General features: G+C 39.4%; 2 protein-coding genes across 3 annotated transcripts in view; one reads left to right on the top strand and one right to left on the bottom strand.

Moving 5' to 3' along the window:
• The window catches only part of SYNPO2 (synaptopodin 2), a 91719-nt gene that overhangs the window by 19330 nt on the left and 45516 nt on the right, over positions 1-26873 (bottom strand). For both annotated transcript variants that reach the window (XM_005013494.6, XM_005013496.6), the window contains exons 2-4: positions 12506-12657; positions 7350-8143; positions 1948-4130 (exon numbers count right to left, since the gene is read on the bottom strand). In XM_005013494.6, coding sequence (XP_005013551.1) covers positions 1948-4130; positions 7350-8143; positions 12506-12657 — 3129 coding nt within the window. The remainder of the gene's footprint in view (positions 1-1947; positions 4131-7349; positions 8144-12505; positions 12658-26873) is intronic.
• The window catches only part of LOC101792755 (protein transport protein Sec24D), a 124940-nt gene continuing 105617 nt past the window's right edge, over positions 7551-26873 (top strand). Inside the window, 5 exon segments of the mRNA XM_072037507.1 lie at positions 7551-7689; positions 8112-8184; positions 9784-9913; positions 14573-14761; positions 16157-16225. The gene's annotated coding sequence lies outside the window, so the exon portion shown is untranslated.

Genomic DNA, 26873 nt, shown 5'->3' on the forward strand with positions numbered 1-26873 from the left:
TAAAATATTGCTACTCTGTTTCCAGGCAAATGTAGTGTAATTCTTTGTTGAGTTTTCCAAACTATTTTCTTCAAAATTTCCCATCCGTGTCCTGAATTTTAAGAGAGAGGTGGATCACATGGTCATTTTCTTCTAATGCAGTCAGTATCCCAGTCCAAATATTAACAGAGAGAATGAGATTTTGGAGGTCCAAAATTCAAAGTGATTTTTGTTGACTTGCTTCCAATCTGCATTTTATATGTCCAACCAAATTACTATTTTTTCAAACTTAACTGCTGTTTGAGTTACCTTCATGGGACCAAACTAAGATTTTTTTTCATACTGGGGAATGCTTTCTTCATTGAGACAGATAGTTCTACAAAATCTTTGTGCACCACTATGATATAAAAGATCCATATTTGTGTCTGTAGCTTGCTGGATCATAACTTAAACAAATATGCCAACAGATTCTGCTGCCTTTACTCACAGAGTGATGTTCTAATCTTATTGCACATCTCTAATCATGTTGCACATGGGATGGATTTTGATACCCTTACTTGTGTCAAACAATGTTTTGTTTCAGACCCAGCACTACTGATGTAAACGAGGCTCTTTACAGAATAACATGATAAACTGTTCAAATATAGGCCCTTGATTTCAGCAAGATGTATTCATTGCAGTATTATACAGTAGGTTTCAAGACTACAGACTCTTAAGAATTTTCTGCAGTAGCAGTATTTCAATCCTTTGTACTGAATACAAGAAGTAAAAGGGGAAAGTATAATAAGACCAGAGTAAAAAGATTTAAAGTGGGAAGAAGAACTGTAAATCCCAAAGTGAAATTAAAAAAATGTGTATGACAGACCAATAGGAAGACATGGCACTATTTATGATTTACTGTTAAGTGCTAATTTTTGTGGCATACACTACTCTGGTTGTAAGAATCTTGAATATATGTATCCCTTCAGTTCTCCATCACTGTGCTTTCACAAGAAACTATTGCATTACATTGCAGCTGCAAAACCCATCTCACCTCTCTGACCTATATTTTTAATTTAGTAGTTTCTATGTTAAACGCTGGATTCAACACAAACTTCAGCTCAAAATATGTCTGCGCTTGGGATGTCAGATTTCCCCAAAATGGGAAATCTTAGCGATTTTTCCAGCTGTCTTTCCACCTCCTTTAAATTATTCTTCTGCAGAACACTCTAGCATCTCTTATAGCACATTCTCTGTGAAATCACAGAGGCAATTCATGATTTTGGATCACAGCTGATCCACATAACTTACAAACTAAGCCCCTGACTGATCAATCAGATTCTTGTGGAAGGACCTTTGAGCCAGGACAGATTCTGACTGAATTCAGTGGGGTTCTGTACATACCCAAAGGTCTATCCAGCTCTATTCTGCAAGTGATCAGTCAGAGTCTAATACTTTACCTATTTTATACTATGTATGTTAGTAATACATGTTACTATTAGTATCATTTAATAAGGCACTTTAGAAAAAAAAAAAAAAAAGTCCTCAAATCCCTAGGTCATTAGGACATAATTGGTGAAGGAGTCTGCTCCAATTGGTGCAGAAAGAAAGCTCTTTTCTATTAGTTTGACATGCCAGGAATACTGCTTACTGTTGTTTGTGTTGTAGTCATCTTAAAGCAAAAACCTAGTGTCCTGCTTACTTAACACAATGGTGTGAATTTATTGCAGGATGTTATGTGTATAAAGCATCTGATATTATGCTTAAATATCCTAAAATTGTTTATCTATTTTGATTCCTTAAAAAAGTTCAAGTATTTTGGACCCAGATTTGAGGTGATATATCTGAAGTTATTAAGTAAGCTAAGGAATACTACTGGCACTCTTTGTGTGCCCAGTTACCACTGCAAACAATTAATGCATGGCAAGCAAAGTGGACACTAAGTTTCAGCTGTAAGGTTTACTCTTCAATAATTGATGGCTTCCACACCTGTGCAGTGACGCCAACTTTCTTTGCTGAAAATTTTGGCCTCGGAGCAGTAAACAAAGAGGAAGTGGTTGTTTCCGGCTTAGAAAATGCAGAGTAGCCTGTAGATGAATAGGACTCATTTACTGGGGTAGAGGCGTTTGACTGGTATGAAGGCTGCGTGCTGTAGGCTGGCACGGAGTACACTGAAGATGCCCGAGCATTAGTAGGAGAGCCAGCACCAGGTGGTCGTAAAGACAGAGCTTGCTTTGAAGTAGGCAGCTTTGACGTCTGCTTAATAGCTAGGCTTTCCTTAGTACTTGGAGGTTGAAAAGTAAATAAAGACGCATCAAGTTGATAAGGCTGATGTTTCATAATATCCAAAGCATTGAGACCTTTCTTGGGTTTTCTTTTGGTATTTTTGGTAGCAGCAGCAGACTTAGAGGAAGGTTTGGTAGCAGCAAGAGGATAAGATGGGCTGTGGATGGGATTGTAAGCTACAGGTGGAGGTGCTCGGACATTAGATGAATATTTCCAAGAAGCTGGTAAAGATGGAGTTGGAGATGAGGCTCGTGCCATGTTTGCTTGCACAGTCTCTGAATCGACCACATATTTCTCCATTCGAGAGTGCCTTCTGGCAAATAATTGTGCTCCTTTTCCACTCATAGCTGGTGGCATCTCAAAGGGTGTCTTTGTTTCTCCAGCACTTGGTGTGACTGGTGTCTTGGGTGTGTGGTTTGGACTCGCTAGCGTTGCCTGAGGCCCTTTGAAAGGACCAGCTAAGTTGAGAGTATTTGGGGGATTGGCAGAAGGAGAATGAGGATACTGTGGGGATTTGAGTGGTGCAGGGTACGCTGCCTGAGGTGATGCTGGAGCTGGGAAAGAAGGAGCCTTGTTAGCAGCCGCAGCTGCAGGTGACCAAACGGGTGAAACTGGGGTACCAGCAGAAGGAGAAACCTTGACTGAAGGCTTTGGAGCAATAGGAGGAGGGGTCTTTTGTTTAGATGCTTGACTCTGCATGAAATTGCAAGCTTCTGCTCCCAAACTGAGGTAGTCTTCTTCAGGTCCTGACTCAAAACCAGCTCCAGTACCCTTTTTGCCTTCTGTGTTGTGTACAAGGGACAACAGGGCAGGATTAGGATTTACTTTGGGTGCTTCTTTGAAAGAGAACATAGGTTTTGATGTGCTTCTTCTCTTTGCCTCTTGCAATATCCCAGTTCTTTTGGCTGGCACAGCAATCCTTTCATCTCTGGATGCAATGCGTTCAGTTGGCTCTGTGAGTGACCACACGGTTGGCGCAGCTTTGCTTGTTGCAGGAGCTGATACAGGTCTGTAAAAATTCTCAGGCGGTGGGCTAACAGAGCAGTAGGGTGGGGGTGCTGGTATATCTGAAAGAGGACTAATGACATTTCTTGTGGGTGAAAATGGTGCTGCTGCTCGGTTTTGAACCCCAGAAGGGAAGGGTTTTGCTGTTCTATTCAAAGATGCTGCTTTTTGAGCATCAGAGGATTGAAAAGAGAGGTTTGTGTCTGGTGCTAAGCCAAACCCATTTTGTTGTACAATTTTACCATGATTCTGGCTCACGTCTGTGTAACTTTTGCTTATGCAGGTCTGCTGTCTTGACATGTCTTCCTCTTTTGTTTGGTAGGCTGAAGAGCTTACTTTCTGGAAGTTCTCTGACATGGTGACTTCCCTTTGCTCCTCTGCATGCACTGTGCGTGCCTTCATCTCCTCTTGCTCAGCTGTGATCTGATCCATTCTCTGCCGTCTCTTGGCAAACATGAGGGCCCCTTTACCTGTGCTCTCTGGAAGCGTCTGCATCTCGTCTCCACTTTTTGTCTTCTTTTCCACCTCAGGTAGACTGCTGTCCCAGTCAAATGTCACAATCTTGCCGTCGTTGTCAATGTCAGAGAAGAAATCTTCATCTATTTCTGACTCACTTGTTGCAAGCAAACTCACTTCAAAAGTGTTTTCTTTGTCCCCCTCTTCACCTTCACCTTCTTCACCCTCGTCTTCGTCACGTTCTAGCTCCCCAGTACCGTAGCTCACTAAAGTATATTTCCTTGCCCTTTGGCGACGCTTCTTGAACATCAACACCCCCTTGGAATTGGGATTGGGAGCTGCTGTCAGCAGCAATGCAATACTTTTACATTTAGATTTGGCTTCTTTGACCTGCTTCTCTGACAGGCTCTCACTTCGCCGGAGTCCTGTGGAAAGAATTGAAGTGCACATTTAATTGCATGCAGCCCACAAAAATGCAAGGATTATATTATCAAATAGTTACACGTCTGTCTATAGTGAAATTTACCTACTGTCCCTCTTCTCCGTATTAAAACATTTATTTTCTTGTGCATGGAGAGGTTGTTATGCTGAAGCTTTGCCCACAGAAGCAACTGTGGTATAAATTCCCCACCCAGCATTCCTTAGTTAGAGGCACACCCATACAAATTCAAAGGCTACATCTCTTTCTTTGCTTCAACAGGAACATCACGTGTGTCCATTTCTAATTTCTTCTATTTTTATTCCTGTAAGTCATCTCAGCAGGAACAGCTGGACAGTATTTTCTTATTTCTTCAATTCAAGTGTTTTACCACAGTTCTAGGCTTACAAAAGAGATCCACAGCCAGCCAGGCCCATGTCTGCTTAACATCTGAGAAAAAATGAAATTGTGTGTTGTGTCTGACGGCGGTAGCAGCTTCTGCCATTTATGAGTTTATTTTACTCATATGCATTTCAGAATGTCTATAATTGATAAAAGTAGGTACCTTTATATGCATTAGCTATTTAAAAGCAAGTATATATCCACAGAGTCATGCAAAGAAACCATTAGCATTAACTTTCAGCCCCCTGGAAGACAGTGGGAGTTTGGCCCCACAGTACACAGTTGTAAAAATGTAAAGCGGATTTCAGTCCTTTAACAAACTTAACTTCTCTGAAACATAATCCAAAATTGTGTTGGATATAACATCTCCAGAATATTTATTTTAAAATGTGGCAAGAATGAATACACATTTAAAAACTTATTGGAGGAGGCTCATCTAACTTGTCAAGAGTATTCACTACCATGCATCAGTAATGTGTATTTCTTAAAGCATAAACCATTGGTTTTCATCAAGTCATGTGGAGCAAGAATATACACAGTTGTAAAGCTGATAGGTGCATTGTATGTCAGCATGACTCTCCCTTTTAAAAAGAAATAATTTAAAGTTGTTCCTGCCTAAATCAATGGTCCCCTTCCAGTTAAATTCAAAAGGAAAAAGTGTGCCACTGATATATGAAAACAGAACAGCACATGATTTAATATCTTCTGCTCTCATAAATAAAGCAAACTGGTTAAAGAAAGTCCTGTGCTGTATTTTCTATTAATGATCCTTTTAGCTATGTCAGAGGATGGAGCCTGATACTTCTCCTATTAAAGAAACTTGGAGTTTTGCCATCATGCCAGATGACAGCATGACTAGACCAATGGTTCTCACAAGAACCTATAAAAGAGAAAAGAGCGCGGTGTCTGTACCAGCAATTTGTAGTATTTTATTTCAAGAGGGCCAAATCACGAAATCCTTGGCTCACTGCTTTGACAAGCCAAATGCTTACAATAGTTGCTGGAGACATTTGCCAAAAGTATGGCCTGTAGCATTAGAGTGACTCTGCAAACAGAAACGGTCACCCTTCAGCATGCAAGTTCCATGCTTTCAAATAAGCTACTTGCATCAGCAGTGACTGTTTTGCTAGGAGGGGGATTCAGGAGATACTTGCAGTTTTGTGGAAAGCAAAAACTGAGACTCTTCATTTTAATTAATAGTGCATCTTTTCCTAACTCATCCCTGTAATTATTTAATCAATAGATTGGCAGAAGAAATATTAATCGGATAAATATAATCTGATAACTATTTACAGATAAAATTTCTGCTGAGATAAAACACCTATAATAAATATTCTTCTGTAGTTTAAACTTAGATGTTGTGTTATAGCTTTTAATTTTACAGAAACATGTCTTGTATGTGTGATATTTGCTGCATGCAGACTATTACCTCGTGATGGCTTTAATGTGTAGATTGTATTTTACAAATAATTATAAAAGCAAATATTTTTATAAGTAAAGTTGATGGTTCCTAATCATAATGTCTGCCACTAGCTTAGCAATAGTTGAGAATGACATAGTTGAGATGGGAAAAATGCAGAATATGTCCTATTTGAAAGAAGAATATATCATGTAATATGTAGTTTGTTCTGTATATTTTTGCCTCATTGGAAAAGCAGTGCAAGTAATTCACTGAGAAAGACAGGCACAGTCCCACAGCTGGTTCTAGCTACACAGCCAAAATGTAGAGTATGTGCACTCTTTTTATATGGTCCATTTAATATGCCAAAAATATGTGGATTCGATACAGACACTTAGGCATAAGTAACTGCTTAATCCACTTGCCAATAAGATACAAATGGTTATCATGCTAAAAATATGCTTACAGAGGAATTAGCAACGGGTTAGCAGGCTAATTCCAACGCTGCATATAAAATAGCTTGTTGCTACAGTATATCATTGCATGCATTCAAGCAGCTTTGCCATACTGTTACTAAATCCCTGGACAGGATTCTTAACATTGTTGGGAAACACAAACAAACAACAAAAACAATAGAAAGGTCCCAGATTAATAAAATAATAAATGATTTTTACATATCTACACTCAACTGATACTGGATTCAGTTTCAAGTGTACTTTCATGTAAATTTCTTGGACAGATTTTGGAGTTGACCTCTGGGTATGGAGTCAGAAGAAATAGTTCACTTTACAGTCTAGAGAAGACTGACAAAACTGAAAGGATCATGTAACAGTTATACATATGCTAGTGTCTGTCAAAATCTCTTCTGCAGACAACATCAAGCTTTTCTAATAGCCTTTTTTATTATCAACTTTTTATTATCAAGAGCAGAAGCATGGCTTTGATTTTAGATGATGGAAATGACGACATAAAGTTTTTGCTGTAAAAGGAGAAATCCACAGGATTCATTTAGATGTGTGTCAGCAACTTTTTTCTTTTTTTTTTTTTTAATATTCTACAGATTTCCTTTTAATGTACATGAGAAGCCCAGCAGAATTCGTCCTTTTTTGGAGATATAAGTCTATTTAGTTGGACAAAGTCATGAGATAATTTCAAAGTGGAAGTCTACCAAGCAAAATTATTCAGCACAGTTAAGGCATGGGTATACACTTAGCTCATCAACAGGAGCCTTGCATTACCTTGGAAAAAAATACATAAAGCAAGAATACAAACACCGTTTAGAAGACAAAGAGAGAGGGAAGTTAGAAAACTGCAGAAAAAAATCTAAACATTTTTTTTCCTAATGCGATCTGAATTCTGAAAAGATGTTTCAAGTTACAAAAGATACCCTTAGGCAGTGTGAATGATTAGATGGGATATACTTACTTGCGTGCCTCGCCCTGTGCTTGAGAGGTCTGTGATCCCTTTCCGAGTGCTGGTTGTCTTCTCCCTGCTCTGTGCCTTCTGGTGAGATTGCAAAGGAGAGGAGGGAAGGAGGTGCTTCTGACTGCCCTCCTTCCACTTGAGAATCAACACACCCCCTTTCAGCTAGAGACCTGGGTGCTTCCTTCTCCCTGTCTGAACAGTCTAGGATCACCTCCACCCTGGGGATAGATGGAGCTGCACCTTGGATCCTCTTGACCTCTTTGCCACTAGAAAATTGGACTACTTTGCTTGACCACTGGATGTTGCCCTCTTTCACACCCAGGGGAATTGCGATTACGGGGTTAGTTCCATCTTCTTGTACAGTGGGTCCTTTCCCTGAAGGGGCACGTTTTTCTGCCCCTAGGACAGTCACAGCAGGAGCATTGGTGCTCTTGTGACCGTCATTTGAGAGGGACAACTGCAACTCAACCATAGTGCCTGGCCTTCTTTCTTCTCTCTTCTCTCTGAGAGCAGACTCATCTGTCACAAGCACTTTGGAGGTGCCTATCACTTTAGGAGCAATTCTGTGGCTTTGTGTGGTCTGTTGTTTCATTTCAGAAAAGTGTATGTTGCTTTCTCCTGCTGCCTGGTGAGTCTCACTGTATATCTCTGTGATGCATAAGTCTCCATGGGGTATTTCTTTGGCTGTATTAATCTGCAGTGTAGCGCTCTCCTTATAGTCCTCATTTTTTATGTTATCATGCTTTCCATTTTCTCTTTCAGCACTCAAAGCTTCATTTATTCCACTGGAGGATCTGCACATACATAAACAAGTAATTCAAGAAATTAAGCTGCTGTAAGTACAGTAATTGTAAGTACAGTTACGAAAGCAACTTTTGTATACTATTTTTCCCCTAACTTAATTGTGGTACCTGGAAGCAGGTCTATTTAAGTAGAAGAATTTTCCCAGTATGTAGAGGTCTTAAATTAAAACATCTTTGTATATTCCAAAATTCTTCGAGTTAACAGTTCGGTAAGAGGGAAATTACATTATTGCTGTAGGATAATAACTATGATCCTACTACCATCCTTCTGCAGTATTGAATCATATCATTTCTAACATCAGTTTGCTTTCACAGATGCATTTTTGTTATAGTGATGCTACTGAGACTTCTAGGACAATACTTCTTCATATTTCATATGTGCATGAGAAAATTTGCATGACACCAAACTGTGCTTTTTTTATTTATTTTTTTGGTTCTGTGGCTACTACCACAACTGCTTTAGGCACCTTCCTCACACACAGTTGCTGTCTCAAGTAGTCTACTCTCTAAGGAACAGATAAGAACTGGATGAGGATAAGAGGGAGGGAGGAAAGGAGAGGAAGGGGATTGAATACTTAAAATACACATTCAAAGAATTCCTGTGAGAATCATCATCCATATATACATCACGGAATAATTTAAACGTTCTGGGCCTGTTCTGGTGATCCAATGAGGCAGGTTACTGAAGCCAGACTGCATTGCCTAGTTATGAAAAAGAAACATATTTCTGACTGGCAAATATGACTGACTTCCTGAAGCCTACTGCGTACCTCACTAACTCCCTTTTTTGAAATATTCATTCCCCTGGTCCAGTTGGGCTGTGTCATTGGTTTTATGACTCTGTGTAGCTTCCTCTTTCAGCACTCTGAAAAGTAGTGACCATACTGACTATTTAGTAATTTAAGAAGAAACCTTTTTTCTGCGCAAGACTGCAACATGCTATTAAGGCTTTCTGTAGACTAGAAGGTAACAAAGCACTTTTTCAAACGAGGGGAGAGGTAGGTACCCTCAGTAAAGTATTCACATTAAATACTATGGTGTTTTCTGAAATCAAAAGCAGGTCCCAACTATTCTGAAACTTTGGAACCCCCTACAAAGAAAGGCTGGAAGAAGCGACAGAAGAAATAAATCTGTCAGTATACTGAAGAAGCTTCAATAACACTTGCATTTCTAGCCATGTGGCATACTGTTTGTAGTAGTGTGTGTCTGCCTCAAATAGCATAAAATGTATAACATCCATTAAACCACATATGGAGCTACATAAAGGTCAGACAGATTTTGATTTAGGGAGCTCCTTGTGGGGGCTGCTGGATTCCATCACATTATGCTATTTGGGTGATCAGTTGCACTGCTCTTAAGTACAGATAAATTATAGAAATCCATAAACATTTCCATGTTGGATATGAGACTGGGGGTGGGTCAGCTAAATGTTAGCCTTTATTGGTAGCTGAGTGATTGTGTGTATGTATGAGAGAGAAAGATTTCCACCTTAAAAGGCCTTTGCTACTTATGGATATACTTCTACTCTATATAGACATAAATGTGTATCCATGTGTCAAGAAGCAGAATACTTGGTCTGATCTCTTTTTTGTTATTTATGATTCTGTTTTGTCAAATTATTTTTGTTTCAGGTCTTTCCAGCTCACTGCAGGAACAACATCCCTGGTATAATTCCAGGAAGGAAGCAGAACTCATGGAGTCAGCACAGCAGGGTTTGTCTCAGAGTCATGTTTTACTCCCTACATGGTGCATTTCATTTTGGTATGCATTGAGCACACTCCCTGCCTACCCCTAGAAATTTTGTTTCTAGACTCAGCAGTAGCCCAGGAGTTGCTAACACTGATGTGAAAAAGGCAGGCCAGCTTTTCTGTCCCCACTCTCAATGTTTCCTGGATACATCTGTTCATGATTTGTTGGAAAGGTCAGTAATATGCTTCCCCACATGGCATCTGGAGGGTGCTTGCCCTGCAGGATGTCTCTTTCCTCTGATCCTGAAAACCAAAGATTTTGTGGGCATTGCTGGTCAGAAACTGACTGTGGTTTACAGGAGATCAGGAAAACATTTCTAGACATCAAAGCCCCAGTAGCATTTCAAAAACTACTTTAAAATCTAATTTTTCTACCAGTGAGTTCAGTAAGAGGCAAATTAGGTCAACAATAAATGCTTTTGAAAGTCTTATCCTTTGTGTAAATATTTCAGGAACAGTCAAAAGTCTTCCAAGAAGAAATACTCTTCCATACTGGCAAAATAAGTTTGGATGCAAAGATTACCATTGGAATACCACTTTAATCAGGCATTCTTCCTTCCTTATGATTTCTAGCCTTTTCATGAGATGGCTACTCAGGAAAGGAATGACTTGCTTCTCATTGTTCTCTAAGAGTGTGATAAGACATTTCCTGAAAAATCCTTCTGGTGGTGGTGTTGATGGGCTATTACCCATAAAGAGTGTGACAAGGGAGCAGAAGCATTTCCGTTCATTCTCCCTGCCAGGGAAGATACTTACAGGAGGTACTGGGAGTTGGGGGTGATGAGCTGATGAGAAGAAATTCACAGATTCTTGTAGTTAATACCTTTAGAACATTTTAGTCACTTTCAGGGCAAGTCAACAGTTGAGCAACTGCAATTTTCTTAAAATTTATCAGAAACACAGTTTCATTCCATGAAATGCTGAATTACAGGTTATAAACACTCTGATTTGAGTCTGATTTTCAGAACACATATCACTGTTCACCATACATTCAAGCAGAAGCAGTGGAGTAAATAGAAGTTGTGCAGGCACTTTCAGCTAGAGCATAATGTGGTTCATACCAACTGAAATGTCAGTTAAAGAGCAGCAGCAAACTAGGAGTCAAAGCATATGGAATTATTTGTATGGCTGCAAAGCAGGCAGCCAGTCAGCCACAAATATAATTTTCACAAGTGCATTTCCAGTTGTCATGCTATGAATTAAAAACATTGGAATGTAGATATCACATGAGAAGCATTCAGATGATACACTGCTGAACCAGAAACAAGAGGTATGCACTATGTAGAAGGTAAGCTGTAATGTTCAGCTATCACTGTTCCCCTGATCTCATCACATTGATCCACTGCTTAGCCGAAAACAAGATGCACACAGGCCATGCAAAATGTCTGTTATAAAAAAAAAGAGTATTCTTTCAGAGTATTTTGTTTTGAAGGCAGATTGTGACTTCAAACTCTGAGACACTAGGAAAAGTTCCCCTTACACAGGTTGCAGAAAACGCAGAGGAATGTCACCTGCTTTTTTCAACATTCCTGGCAATGACAGGCAAGCGCCTTTTTTCAGCAGAGTCCTTTCAGCCTTTCCAGTGACACTGCTATGTTAGCTGTTGTGATGAATCCTGGCCCTGTCTGTCCTCCTACTTCTACATGTGTGAGAACAGATACAGGGAACTGCAGCAGCTCAGCAGGGAGCCATAATTCCTTACAAGGAATGGGAAAGTCTAAGGTCTTTTCTTCCTCTTTTAACCCACGCTGAAGGCAGTTCAGACTTCATATTATATGAATGCACAAAGTTTTGGAAGAATGTGCTCACTGTTGGTGGTTCCCAACTCAGGACAGCATATGTTAAACTGATGACCATTACAGAACCCCCTAGGAGTAGACCAATATTCAGTGAGCAGTAATGCTTGCTTGCTCATAAATTCACATGAAGGTTCTCTACTCTAAGAAGCTCAAAGCATTTTCAAAAAAAAAGTAAAATTCCCTATCACCAATTTATAAATGGAGAAGCTGAGATCCAGAGAGCTGTAAGTGTCTTGCCCCACCTCATCTAGTGAAGCGATAACGGTTACAAAAATAGAATTCATGATTTCCAGACCCTCTCACCCTCCTGACTACTCACACATTTTGCCACCCAAGACGACCATTTGCCATGTCATCATCAAGGCATATCTATGTAACACACTTTCTCCATCTGTACAGCCTTTGCTTTTTGTAAGCCTCACTTCCCTATCTATGGGGAATAACAGCACTTCACTACTTCAAAGGGGTGGAGAGAATATTGAACTCAAGACTCTGCAGTATGCAGATACAGTAGTGGACACCTTGTAAGAAGCAAGGACGGTTAATAAGAAATAAAATTGTTATATTTGGAGACTGGATTCTTAATTCTGTGCCTGAACTATGCTGTTTGAATTATATACTTAATTCCTTCAGATAAAATACTCTGTCTTCCCTCGCTTTTCCATACCAACAGATTTACAGACACAAATAAGAGAGCTATCAGAAGCTCACAGTAGAAGTCTGCAAAATGAGTGCATTCAGCACCAGCATTTTCCACATGGTTCACCAAACAGAATCGCACCAAAGCATTCTGAGCATTCCTGTACCTCTTGATAAGCATCTGCAGGACGTCAGTCAAGCTTTCCATCAGAACGATAACTTCAGCATAGGTTAAGTCTCCACAGGGTTTGCCATTGATAGACACCACCTCATCCCCCTCACAAAGGCCAGCTTTAGCTGCTTTGCTTTTGCTGCGGACCTACAACAAGTCAAAAACAAAATTCCAAATTGCACAATTAGTGTTTATTTGAAAACAGCAGCAATTATGTCCCCAACTTAATTTTATCTGTACGAAATGAAAAGATCAGTGTTACAGATCAAATACAAATTTCTGGTAACACAAAACAATAACTTGTCCCATTTGAAGTTAATACTGCTCTGGCCAGTAATAACAAATACAAAAACTTCTGCTTTATTGAGCTTGTGAGCTAGATGTCAAGAAGGATGGACTTTTTTTTTTTTTTTTTGAGAAAAGGCAGACATGGAAGTTTGGGACACCAATCAATCAGAGTCTAGCAGAAAGGCAAAAAATCTTAGTAACTTCAAAATGGAAGACTACAAGAGCTGAAATCCAGGACAAGATTTCAAAAGAAGAATGTATAATGTCGTGCTACTCTAGGCAGAATGTCAACACCTGCATGCTATTAGGGCTGTACATGTACGGATTTCTGATATACTGGATACTTTTCCTTAGGTGCCCAGCCATAGGTTTAGTTGCCAAATTATAAACTTCTGAATCACTGAAGTCCTAAATCCATGTTTAGCGATCTGAATAAGTTCCTTGATTTATTAAAAATTAAGACATGACTGTTAGGGTTCAATCTTCCCCATTAAGTACTCATTCAATAATCTGTGAAGCTTGGTTTTTGCTGTTTCACTCCTTTTTCCATTGACAGCATGTTATAACTTATCATAGTTTGTGTATAACAAAGCCTAGACAGCCTTAACACCACTCAAGGTATGCCATACAGTTGACTGCTATTTTTAAAATACATATTTGGCAAACAGTACATTATTATTAACCAGGATACTTGCAGGAATATTTTAGAATGACACATACACATAAAAGGGTTGTCCTTGGGTTCTTTTCTCTGTATCTTTTATCTGTTTGTGTGAGTACTTTGGCCTTAGACAATACTCGATTGATAGGTCAGTACATTATCCAATGTGTTACAATGATTAATAAAATCTTCAGAGTATTTTCTTGAAAATTTTATAGAAATAGCATAGCTCTATCACACTCAGAACAGCAGTCAGTCCCCACTGACTCTAGGAGAGTTACTTCTGATATATACTGGTCCTGAGCATCTAGTAGTCCCAGAGACCTATGGAATTATCCCCAATATCCTGATAGGCTAGGGTCTAGGAGTCATTTCTGGAGGCTATTTTGAAGTTTCTTGAAGTCAGAATAAAGTGTAGAATGAAGAGTGAGACTGAACATATTTTTCTGTGGTGGGGCCATAGATCTTTGTTGTTTCGATTTATGCATACCTGTATGTCATATTATGGCTTTTTGAGCAGTGAAGAAACAGATGGCTGGTGCATACAGAAGCTGGTTACTACCTTGCAGGGGAGTTAACATTTACAAATATGGAGTGGTATGCTGCTGTGTTTATCTTCCCTTAGGCAAGAACATAAACATCCTTGTACTTTGGGAAGAAATGAGTTTAGACAGTCATTATTGTTGTGCTTCATATATGAACTAGGATTTAGGTTAATTTTTTGTTATTGTTTTTTGAAATTGGAAGCTATGCTGTTAAAATTTTACAGGGCACCCCAAGCCTGAATATAAATACTTAATGTGGATGCTAGGAAGAATGTAGAGTGACCCTTTTTCTAAAGACATGTGAACAGTAATTATAGTAACACGTGAATACAGAAATAGTGTAAGATGATACCTATGATGTGAAAAGAAAGCTTGTTTCTGATTCTTTATTAAGTGTCTGAGAATATGGGGTCAGTTCTGCCATAGATCATTATTACAGCTGTCTAAGGAGAGAAATTGTTACACATTCCATAACTTCAGTGATTTATGTCAAAAAGTACATACGTGCAATGTTAGTACATCTATATCAATTATACACAGCTCAAACAATTTTATTATTTTTTAACAGACTCCTTGGTAGCATTCAAAGAAAATAGACCAGGACATTGAGCTTCTTTTTACTGTTCTTGAAAGGGCCCTTCAGTCCTTCCTTTTTCTCCCTCATGAATTGCTGAAAGATCACAAGTTCTGAGATACTTGGACCTTTGTAAGAAAATTCAACCCCTTCTTTGACTGGACATGCAGGAAAGAAATTGATGTAAGTCACTATACATCACTGTCTGGTTCCATTGCAGTTCATATGCACATTAGGGCAAATTTCCTATCCATATTATATTTCCAGGTTTATCTACATAAATCAAGTCTTCAACATGATTTTACCATCACAAAATCACACTGTGCATGCTGTACCTATTGATGGTTCTCCTGACTGTGTCAGCCTTTTTCTCAGCCCCTCCCCAAGGCACCTGTGCCTCCTGAATTTGAACAATGTTAATGTAAGGTAACCTCAGTATTACCCTGTTTTTGGTGTTTCTTTTGGGGGAATAAAAGGGAGGAGAGAGCACTCACAAAAAACAAGCAAGGGATTGTATAGCATATTATAATAGTAAGTTTTAGCAGGTTGCTGCTAGGGTAGAAATACACCATCATCATTTGTACTGCTTTAGTCTCAGGATATGACCAGGTTACTCAGCAACATGTAGACTGTCTTACCAGACAAGCTGTAATCATTTTGGATGTTATTTATTTGTCTTCACTGGAAACCCACAAAAATGACAAAAATAATTTATTTGTGTAAACTTTTTTTTTTCAGATTTCTGAAAAAAAAAAAAAAAAAAAAGATTTGTGGAAACTAGGATCTTCCTGGTAAAGGAGTCACTTAATGAATGGTTTTCTCTCAAAGGAAGTTTTGGCAGGAAGCCTTTGGCCAGCTCACTGGGAAATGGAAGCTGCCTTTGTTACCAGAAATACAGTTTGGCCACAAAGGGAACAGTAAGACACCTTTACCTGGTTCTTGGGACCTTAAAGCAAGGCACATATGATGATGAAGCAGAAGAGATTCTTCCAAAAGCAGTGATTTCTGTTGCCTTATACTGCAGCACAAGCTTCCCCAGTTACTTGTTGCCTGTCTGCTTTGGGATGGAATTTTCCTTGGGAAGGACAGATGTGGTTTTTCTCCCCATAATTTATGAATGGGATCTCACTACTAGAAAAATATGTTTGTAAAAAAAAAATCATAGTTTTTCAGTACTTGCAGTACAGGCATAACACAGCAAAGCTGAGCCTGTACCAATATACTAATATTGTATCGATATTATTATTATTTATTACTCAAGTTGCATATCATGCTTTTATTAGACTGTTTTTTCTTCTAATCACAAAATTTCCAATGAAGTGGCAAAGGAACTATCTACTCCCAATTCCAGAATTTTTGAGGAAATTATTTTAGAGGGTGTATGTGCCTTGCAGTAGTACTGATCTTTCTTGGTCAATGCTGCACATGTTTTGCCCATAAGGAATTGTACATTTCTGATTTCTTAAGTCTTAAAGTGGTTGAATATATTTAAAACAAACAAACAAACAAACAAAAATAACTTTGTCATTAGCCTTGAGATTATTCTGAGTCAATTGTTATAATATTTTCTGATTTCAGGTTTCTAGATTGCTGCGCTGCTAGAAGATTTGAAGAGCAGCGCTGGATTACTTGGACAGTTTACCTGAAGTACGTCATTTATATTTATTCCCAAATAACTCCCACGTCTAGAATTTCTCACTAGCAGGAATTCTACTAGCTCCTTAAAATGTCTAGTGCTGGACAATTCTTCATATCCACAGAGAAGTTAATCTTAGGAAAAACTTTTGTGAAGAACTTAGCCTACATTCTTGTTATCTGAGCACCACAGAGGGGCCAGAACACCACTGTGCACTGTGAGCCATCTGAAGAAGCAGTAGCACTCCTCACCAGGGCAGAAGGCCCTGGGGGAAGGGGGGTGGATGGCTCCTCCCTCCCTTCACCTGGTACCTCATCACACGCAGCTGCTGCAACAGGGGACTAGGGCTCTCCAAAGGATTTTCAGGAGTCTCTAAAGGCTAGAAACTGAGTAAGGCATCAGGAGGGTCAGATCTTGGTTATCAGCAGTTTGATTTAACGGGAGATTATTGGTGTGAAAGGCTGATAACAGAGAATGTGTTTCTCTCTATTTCTTTCCCTTGTGGAGGAAAAAGTAAGTGGCCTGGCAGAACCAGGAAGAAGCAAGGAACTGAGCCTGGGGACTGCTGAGGTGGGGCTGTGGGTCTGGGTGTAGTGGTGCACTGATGAGAGGTAACATCCCAGAGGCACAGGTATGTGGGGGGAGAAGTGTGGTGTAGTAACTTACTGTGGGTTGGTGGTAGCTGCTGCCTGATGCTGGTATTGGGGCAATTGTGAGTGCTTGCAGGAAGTGGCAATTTGCAGTAAGTCAGATTCTTAACCAGCAAAAGATGGATAAATTGGGGGAATATGCTGTAGCTGTTCTCACACTAGTACATGGCACGAGAGAGGTTTTGTAGAAAAAGCCAATGCTGAGTGCCCAGCCTTCATGCTGTTCACTACAGTGGTTTTACTTTAGATGAGCTCTAGCCCTATTATGTGGCCTGAAGACCCCTTGCCAAGTACCATGTGTTAGATGTGCTCCTTTGATTTCATCTGAAAGCAGTTCGGTTTATACAACCCAAAGCTCTTCCATGATACCAATCAACGTGGTAAGAAAGGATAGCAAGGAAACTTACTGCTGCAAAATGTAGCCCTGGTGAAGATAAAAAGCTAAATTAGATGCACCTGTTATTTGTTGTGGGCTGCAAGTGAATGCATAGACAGCAACTGGGGCTCAGTTTACCAGCTGATGATCTAGGTTGTGCATCTGAGCCCTATAATATGAAGATCAGAATGCTGATGTATGTTGAACCTGATAATGAGGTCACTGTAGTTTAATGCAAGGCAGTTGCACTCATAGATGCTCAGTAGTCCTGGTACTCCAATTGCCCAACTAAGACATGTATTGGAATACTTCATAGTGTTGTTTGTACCAGTGACTTCTTGGAATGATATCTAATCTTATTTTGGTCTGCTGCTAGGACCACAAACCTCTATGTAGGAAAAGTGTCTAAGTCGTGTGCTTGAGACATAGCCCAGCTGTGCATTTGCTCTGAATGAGAAGCGATGTCAGCATGAGCATAAGCCATTTAGCCTATTCCTTTATCTATTAAAAGTACGACTTTTGCAGCTCTAAAACATACGTATATTGGCACAAGTATATTCTGAATTCAAAGAAAGCTTTCCAAAACTTATTATTCTCACAATTATTTAGTGATCCTTTTCCAGTTTACCAGCAGCAAACAAATAGCAGAAAATGTTTCCATTGGATACAGTGGAAGTACACTTCCCCACAATTTTTGTTCCTTGCTCATACGTATGGCGTTGTTTCTTTAATCAAAGGGTCAACTCTGTAAGACTGTCTTCAATTGAATATCCTGTCTAATTCCTGAAGCTTTTTCTGAACTGTTGTGTGGCTCTCAGGCTTGAAGCCAGTGTCATTGGGCCTTATTTAGGTGTGTAAGTCCTCAGTGAAGCCACAGTTCACAGTGTTGATCTTGAGCCTTTGATGGCTCAACATGTTTCATTATGATGAGACAAACATATGTTGCCCACAATAGCAGAGCTCACCAGGCAAATGAGATTTCTGTAGGTCAGCTGCTCGTTTATCACTGTTGTTCACTGCTTTAGTTACATCAGCTGCAAACTTTACCAGCAGTGACTTTGTGGTTTCTTTTAGACTGATGACTGAACATCAGTAGCAAAGTGGGGTTAATAGGGATTTGTCCTTGGACTACTGTTTTGCCCCTGTTGAACAATGATTTCCAATTTAAGGTTACTTTTTCAGACCTGATAACTAGCCAGCTTTCAAAGCAGTATTTTTTGCTGCAGTAGTAATCAGTGCCCTTAGATGTCTTGCCAGCATCAGTAATGCATAACTGTGTTTAAAAACTGTTAAATAGGTTGTTTTTAATGAAAATAATGATTAACCTTAATCTGGGGATTACAAACAACCCTAACATTGTATAGTCTCTTCAATCTCGCTATTACCTAACAGAGTAGCTTTGTTTAAATGTGCCTGGACTTGAGATCTTTAAATTTTTCTCCCACTGAAGTGGTGACCTATTTTTTGTTTAGGGAAAAAAAAAATCAGTTTAGGCCTTTCCATTATACAGAAATTGCATAATAAGTGTTCTATTTTATAAGTAGTTTCTACCTACCTGCAACGTTGCAGGATTTTCTGCATGTACCAATAAAATTTTGGCATCTTAACTAAGGGCAACATAGTACTGCCACAATTAAATGCTTATCGGCTAGTTGCTATAATAAATTTAGCTAACTAACATGTTTCTCTTATTTATGCTGGCCTTAGAGATATTTAAGTTAATGTAATCAATACTTAGTTTAATTTTATTGAGCATTAGCTCATACTTTCCAGCAGTTACATTTCTCATTAATTGATTAGCTAGATGTTAGTCATGAAGTTCAAGATCAGGGATCAAAGATCAGTGTTTCCTGTGTACAGCCTTTAAAAAACAGGGAAAAAACAAACAAAAAATACTTTGTCTCTTCTATTAACAACCCTACAGCAAAAGCAGAGGCTAGTAAATTTATTTAAGTAGAATTAATGATTTGCAGTGGTTTATTATGAACAGGAAGCAGAAGCACAGACTGCTGTAATTGCTAGTGTTTCTAACAGTATGAAATTAAGGAATTAAAAATAAAGTTACGAATGAATTCAGGTATGCTTTATCATAAATTGTAGGCCTAGGGCTTTGCTGTATGACATTTATGCACACAGAAGTCTTTTAGACAAAAAAAAAAAAAAAAAAAGTAACTTTTAGTTAGAAAGCATTTCATTTTTTAGACAGACAGAAACATCTCTACAGTAAGTTAGGCCTACCTGATAATAGGTTTGGATTTTGGGGGATCTCTCTAGATCTTTTAAGTACGTTTCCCAACCTGACAGACTTCAGGCTGGTAAGCATTGATCTTGTTAAGACAAAATCTTCGATCTCAGCTCATAAACAACTTAATGCAAAGCAGCATTTACTGGTACTCCTCAGTCCAGAGCACCAGCCCTTCCAGCAGCAGTGTTCTGACCCTTCCCAGGGAGGTGGTGGAACGTGTGTGAGATACTCTGTAAACACTCGATCAGTAGAGGAGATGCAGTGACAAGCTCACCTCAACTCTTTTTTTTTTAACCCAGGCTCACAATGAGAACAACCTAATGGAATTCCATCTTAATATTTTCTTTCCCATCCCCAAGCTTTGCCTTCAAGCAGTAGTTTTTCATTAATAAGAGCTATGCATATGACAAATTATAAGATTATGGACTGTGTCAACCCAAGTCTTTAGAAAAAGGGGCCCTGTTTCTCCTTTGCTTCTAATACCTATTAGTACCCACACAAAAATTCAAATATGAGTTCTCTGTTCCCAAACAATGAGGGGGAATCTGGGGGAATGTACGTAGAATTTGCACCCTAAGACTAGTGAAAGCATGCAGAAGTGTGTTAAATGATTAAGTTGAACAAAGATACTTCTAAGCTATCTCCTGAATGGTTTTCCTGGGAGCAAGCATTGAATAATGAAATATCCTTAGCTTGCAAGTTAAGCACTGAAATATTTCCTTAACCAAATTTTTTCCAATAGCAGGATAATGATATTGGGAATTTGGCAGGTCTGCATATGCTTTTTTGCTTCTGGTCTTAAGGAGAAGCTTCTAGACAGAACCACTGTTGTAGAGATTGCATTTATGAATGTCTATGAAGTCAATTATCTTTCTAAATTATTTTTTAAATGGGAAAATATGGCGTTAGTGAGGTCAAAGAAGAAAAAAGTTAGTGCATTCAGGTATGTTTTTGTTAGTTACTGTTCTTTAGTGTCTGATACAATTCTTCAAGTGTCAGATTAAATCTAAAAAGTCCTTCCAGAAGATGAGGTAGGATATTGCTCTTTGAGTTCATGGGAGTGCTGCCATTGATTATCACCAAGATCATCATTAGAAAAGTTGAACAGCGATATAATGTTATGCTAGTTTATGGCAAAAAATATGTGCTATAGGATGTTAAACTCCATAAAGTCAAGGCTCTTTTTAACTTTAAAACCGATTGATCTAGTTTCCTGGAAGGTTTTGGGTTCTTTTACCAACCCACAGCTAAAGCAAAATTTTAATCATGGTGTATTCATGTAAAAATTCATGGGATATTCTTGCAGAGGGGTGATGGTATCATCTGATTATTAGTTATTGTATAACTCTGTCTCCAGTCAGTCCTCCAGTGGGTGAAATTACACTTCTTGAGTGCACTGGTTCAGTCTGCTAACTGTTGTCTCCTCCTTGCCATAATGTGAGAAGTACATACATGTGTATAAAGGTACAGTTCTCTTAATGGTAATTTTAACAAATGCAGAAGAATCAATTTATTTGGTACAGCTTATACATACTGTTGTGGAAGGGTTAAAGAACATGTTTGACCAGTTGTGTATTGACGGAGAACTTACTTCATTTGGAACCACAAAGCAGACTGATCTCAGTGAAAAGAAAAGCTTGCTCAAATTCCCCAAAGCTATGCTTAATGTGCTAGTGTATCATCTTGCTAGTGGTTGCCCTTCTCTGGCAGAAATCCAAAGCTAGCAGCTGAAGAAGGGGTGAGATAATGACCTCTGAAATACTGATCTGCTATGCTGGCAACACAGCAAATTTCCCAATAGCGAGCTTGGGTACAGCACTTGAAGTCTGTTATGTGTTTTGTGCAACACTTCTAGTGGATAGCCTAGCTGTGGATTATCCTTTTCTTGGGACATACTACTGTGTGCTTAGTAGCTGATGTGTCAAAACTAAAATGTTATGCTGATTTTCACTAGTGCTGCTTGTGACTTGGCTCATATATAACAAGGAGAGGAATGATGCTGCTACCTCTCAATAGTGTGTCTGTGCCTTGTCTTGCTCTGTTTCTATTCTGCCTTTCTTTTTGTCCTGCTTGAATTGTGACTGGCTGTATGCTTTTTGAAATCCTACCCAACTTTTATTTCTTTGTGAACATTGTTCTTATGCTCTCCTTTTTTTCTTCCTTGTTTTCCTTCTGTGCAGAGAGATAATTCAATTGCCAGTGCTTCTTTAGCTAGTGCTTTAGTACATTGGTAACATCAAAAGTCTTTTCACTCCAGTGTAGTTTACAGCCTGGAGAAAATAATTTCTGTCATGATAAAAGTTAAGAGAGGATATTGTGGCCCAATACAGATGAAAAACAAAAATGTCTGTATCAACTATTATGGAGCAGTTAGGTGGTAACAATGCAAGTAGTACAATAGACAGTGCTTATGGTAAGCATACCCACTGCTTAACTTGTGCACCTCCAGACCTGAAGTTCCTTTTCTTTAAAAGGTCAGCAACTTTCTAGGGAGAGAGAGAGAGAGAGAGAGAGGAAAAAAAAAAAAAAAAAGGAAAAAAAATAAAGAAAAAAAAAAAAAGAGTGGATTCTTCTTCTGTTGTTCTCTGTGACTGTGAGAGGGTGGGAAAAACTGGCCATATGCTTCCTCTTTGTTTGATTGGGACATACTTGATAAGAGGTATTTTTTAATCCATTCTATGGACATTATGCAGTACTGTAATAAAGATGCATGCGCTAGCTGCAGAACTAGAGAGTGAGATAACTGTACAAGGAAGATACTGAACAGGCATGCCTGAACCATGCCAGCAGCTGCCAGCCTCTAGGAAGAGTTGTTCCAGGTCCTTGGAGACAAATGGAGGGAAACAAAGAGTATACAGAAACTGAGGGTGGGGTGCTGGAGTCAGAAGCTGTTCTTGGTGCTAAAATACATTCATATGGCTTTAACTGTCAACTAGAACAAATACATACTGTTAAGTGGTTTAGGAATGGGCTGTTTTAAATTTCTCAAACAAAATTGTGGTGCCAAGGCAAGTTCCTTAGAAAAAGGATGTCACATCAACACAATTATAATTTTCCTTGATGGAGTAAATCTTGTTGGGAGAGAGCTCAAATATGCAGTCCTGTTTTGAGCAATCTTCCATAGTCATTAATTGCATTTTTGTGATTCTACGAGTCACTGCACTGACTACTCCATTAATGCTGTCAGAGCCGATACCAGAACATTTAATTACTTGTGTCTATCCTATTAAAACACTGAAATAACACTCAGTTTTTCTAGGCCTCTGGCACTGAGTGCCATGTTCTGACAAAGAAAACCAACATTAGCTGTCCAGAGGCCTGCTGAGACAGCTTTCAAAACTTCTGTATGTAAATTAAAGAGCAAAAGCTCCTACTGCTTTTGCAGCAGCATCATGTGTGAAATGTGCTGATGTGGACACTGCCTTTTTTTCAGTCATAAGTGACAGTGGGAACTGAGGTTCCAGGCTCAGATCAGGATTAGAGGAAAAGCTGAAACTGGTGTTTTTGCTGTGATGAGCAGCTCGTGAAGAACACCAGGTGACCACCATTCCTGGATTGGATTACTGCAGGCAGAGCCTCAGGGCCTAACACGGTTTTACTAAACTGGGTTACTGATTGCCATAGTCCAATATTGGAGAGCATGTTCGTGGGAGAATGAGTGTGTGGATCCAGGTTGTACTATTTTGGCTAATAATTGGTAATTTTAAGCTGCAAAGTCAGTTAGGATAAAATTTGTTCACATTTATTTGTGGTGGAGGTTGGATAGGCTATAATTCATTGTGACTGAAATTGGGGTAGGTTTGCCTCAGGAGAACTGAAGCTGGTTTGTGAGTTTCAGCTGCAGCTAGTTTTCCTGTATCTCAGACCTATAAAACTGCATAATCTAGGATTAACTAATTTCGGAGAATATGTTTATGAATGAGATTTCAGGCAGATTTGCAAGTCCAAGCTGTATCTGGTTACAGAGCATACACAGCTATAGATCTACGCAGAACCTGATAATTTGCAGTTTTCTGCTTGGATAACATTTGGCTGACCTTGGGCACAGACCTGTGCAACAGTAAAGTGTGCATTATCCCAAGAACGTCTCTGGGAGAGTCAGACCACTCTCAGCATCTTCCTTGCTGTGGGTCAGGGATAGCAAGGAAGAGAAAAGACTCACTTTGAAAAACAGAATAGACCATTACCCACTGTAATGTTATTGAGCATTGCAGTAAAAATGGTGCTGAGAAGTATGAAAAAACCTTCCTGTCTTGGAGGGAGAATGGGGAGGTTGGAGGGAGCTTCCAGGAGCTCTTTGCATTTTCCTGAGTTTAATCCAAAGCATGTCTGCGTAATTTGATGTTTTGTCCTGTGACCTGCCTTTCAGACTAAGCAATGTTGGGAGAGGGGAGACTACTTGGAGGGGCAGGGAGAACTGGCTTATTAATTAGTGACATACAGGCCATAAATCCATCTTACTAGCAGGTAAATGAGACACTCAGCTACTAGCATGCATTTTGTCAAACCCACTCATTCCTAGCTTCATATCCTGTATCAATTACACTGTCCTATATGGCTACACCATCTCATTTTCTCTCCTTTGGTCATCTGCCCAAATTCTCTTGGGGGGTGGGGGGGACGACAGGCAGAAAGATGAAGGAGGGAGGGAGGATTCTCATTACTAATCTGGATAAGAGACAACACGTTTAATCCTTGGAGCAAAACTAGTCCAGTTGACAGTTAAAATGAAATCATTATTCACTCTGCTCAGTACATTCCCAGAAATGGTATTGTTTATGACAATCCCTTACCATTATGTCATGAGTTTGCAAATATACAAGCATGGCATATGATCATCCACCCAAAAGGAATAGCAAAGGCAGCAAGAAGAAACAAATGCCGTCTTGCAGGTTTCTGTTTCAGTGAGGGCTGTAGCTATCACTGTCAATGATGTCAAGGTTATATTGAAATGTGTGCCCAATGATGTATTTCTTGCTACTTGCCTCACTGCCTAGGCAGCAATTCAGTCAGCACCAGAAGGATTGTGAAGAGGTAACCAGAAGCTTTGCCTCACTTCCAGTGGAGCAAGTAGTGTTTATTAAGAGAGCTTTCTGTTTGTACGATGTTTGGTACACTTGGGCCTGATCTCAAATTGCACGGTATGGTGGCTTTGGGGACTTCCTAAGTACAAATGAATCAGAATGTTCAAAGAAACCTAATAGCAGGAGCAGCTGGGAAATGCAGCATCCAGATAATATACTTTAAACAGTTATTGTATTATGCACAAATAAAGAGGCCAGTGCCTACTCTTTAAAAGTAAAGCACAAAGCTCCAAGTTACAGAAGTGTGAATCAAACAGTGGCTCAAAGTCAGCTGAGAGCTCAATACAGGGATTGAGTTCCAGCTGCCATTACTTGAGGTCATCTTTAGCTGCACTGTTCAGCTAAATAAAACATAGAGTCAGACTGAAGAAAATGGTCCTCAGTGCAAGCTGTTAGCTTTATTTACCAGAATTTCACATTAAACTCCACCATTTTACTCTCTTGAACTATTAATATTTCTTTCACTTTTCAAAATACCTTGACTAGACTTGAGCTTCTCTACTTCCTGAAAAGTTTATTACTGAACAAATTTCACAATTTCTTATTTCACCGGTTTACTCAAATTTCATTGACATTTTTCTGTTTCTTTGGTTCTTCGTATTTTAGACAGTTCATGGAAATGAAGTGGTATTTGCCTTGGAGTAGTCTCAGATGCATTTCCCAGAACTCACTAATTAAAACAAAACAAACAAAGAAACAAAATCATGCAAACTTAGTTACCAGTCTTATAAGTAACTTAGTGTCCCTCACACTTAATGGGTGATGTTTTGAAACAACCTTTCAAAACTGAGAGCAGCAACAGGCCTAGCCATGGTATTATTTAGGAAGGGAAGCTTTGCAAAACCAGGTTAATGTTTTGTGAATGTCAGTACATTCACAAAAAATACTTTCACATAGATGCTTCCCAGTGTCTTCTGCCTGCTGTCGTGGACAACCCCTTTTTGGTGACTTGTTGAGGAATTCAGATGTTCAACAGCCTCACCTCTCCTTGATGGCTCAAATAAAGCTGGCCAGGAAAGCATTAGTGGTGGCTCAGGGGGTTGCTGTACACCATGCTGATGCATACCTACCAGAGGAGGTCAGTGGTCTTCTTCTGGGTTTGTTTTTACAACAGATGAAGCCTGTGCTTGTGCTCGAGACCATAATGAGGGGGAAAATAGTGGGTGGAGATTCTCAAGTGTTGTTTCCAGAAGATGGGATTATTCCCTCTGTGGACTTTGCCACTAGTTATTTAGCCCTGCGCTTTCAATTAAACAATTAAAGTCCATAATCTGGCATAGAGATTTCCTTATCTGAGTTTCTTTTTTTTAAAAAAAGTTTCTCTTACTTTAATTTGATTAAGCTTTAAAACAGTCATAGTTGAATTGATGCAACCCCTCAAATAAAATTCATCCTTCTTTTTCAGTGGCTTATTCTAATATGGCTTTAACCCCAAACAATTATAAGAAAGTAGGAGTAAGTATGTCTATTGCAAAGATTTACTTAGGCACACCCTTGATACTTTCTTGCATAGGCACTCCTTGACCCCATTTGTCAGCTTGTGCATGTTTCATAAAATTGACATGGAGATCAGTATTCATCAGCTGCCTTTCAGCTCTCGAATAAAATACAGTGTAAGGCTATCTACCAGAATTCCAGTGTGGGGCCAACCTGAGCAAAAAATGAGGTGTCTTGTAAGTAGAGCATGAGACTTGCAGTGGAACTAAAGACTGAAAGATCCTAGCACAGTCATGCCTGAGCAAGTTTGACAGAGGTGCTGAGCTCTGTTTAGTGCTCCTGCACTTAGAGTGCTGCAGAATCAGGCCTATCCTTACAGTCTCCAGTTCAGGCATGCTGACAGAGTTGATGGCTTTTTCTTTCTCTGACCTGACTTTAGTTAAGAGAAAGTTGTCGGCATCTTCAAAAGCTGGACCAAGAGGATTTGTGTTCCCTTTGCATTTTCTTTTCTGTGTATTCCCAAGAGGAATGTCTGCCTGAGAACTGGAAAAACTGCTACACTGACATGTGAGATTTCTGTTTGCTTGTTTTCGTCTGCCCTTCTGTCCTCAGTGCAAGTGTTGGGCTTAACTGAGGGTAATCTTGCCCAGTCAGGCAGTCTGGGAAAGGCTGGCAGTTGTGTACGAAGGCAGGGGGAGGGGGAAAGAAAGGGTGTTACTTTGCAGAGCTGTAAATCCAGCACCTTTTGCCAGTGCTGCATTCTTTTTTTATTGCTTGTTTCTAAGAAGCTATTGCTGCAACAGCACTGACTACAAACAAAATCTCATTTACTCAGTTCATGACAGGTCATGCATTTTGCACATTTGT

Source organism: Anas platyrhynchos, chromosome 4, assembly GCF_047663525.1.
Source record: "Anas platyrhynchos isolate ZD024472 breed Pekin duck chromosome 4, IASCAAS_PekinDuck_T2T, whole genome shotgun sequence".
NCBI lineage: Eukaryota > Metazoa > Chordata > Aves > Anseriformes > Anatidae > Anas > Anas platyrhynchos.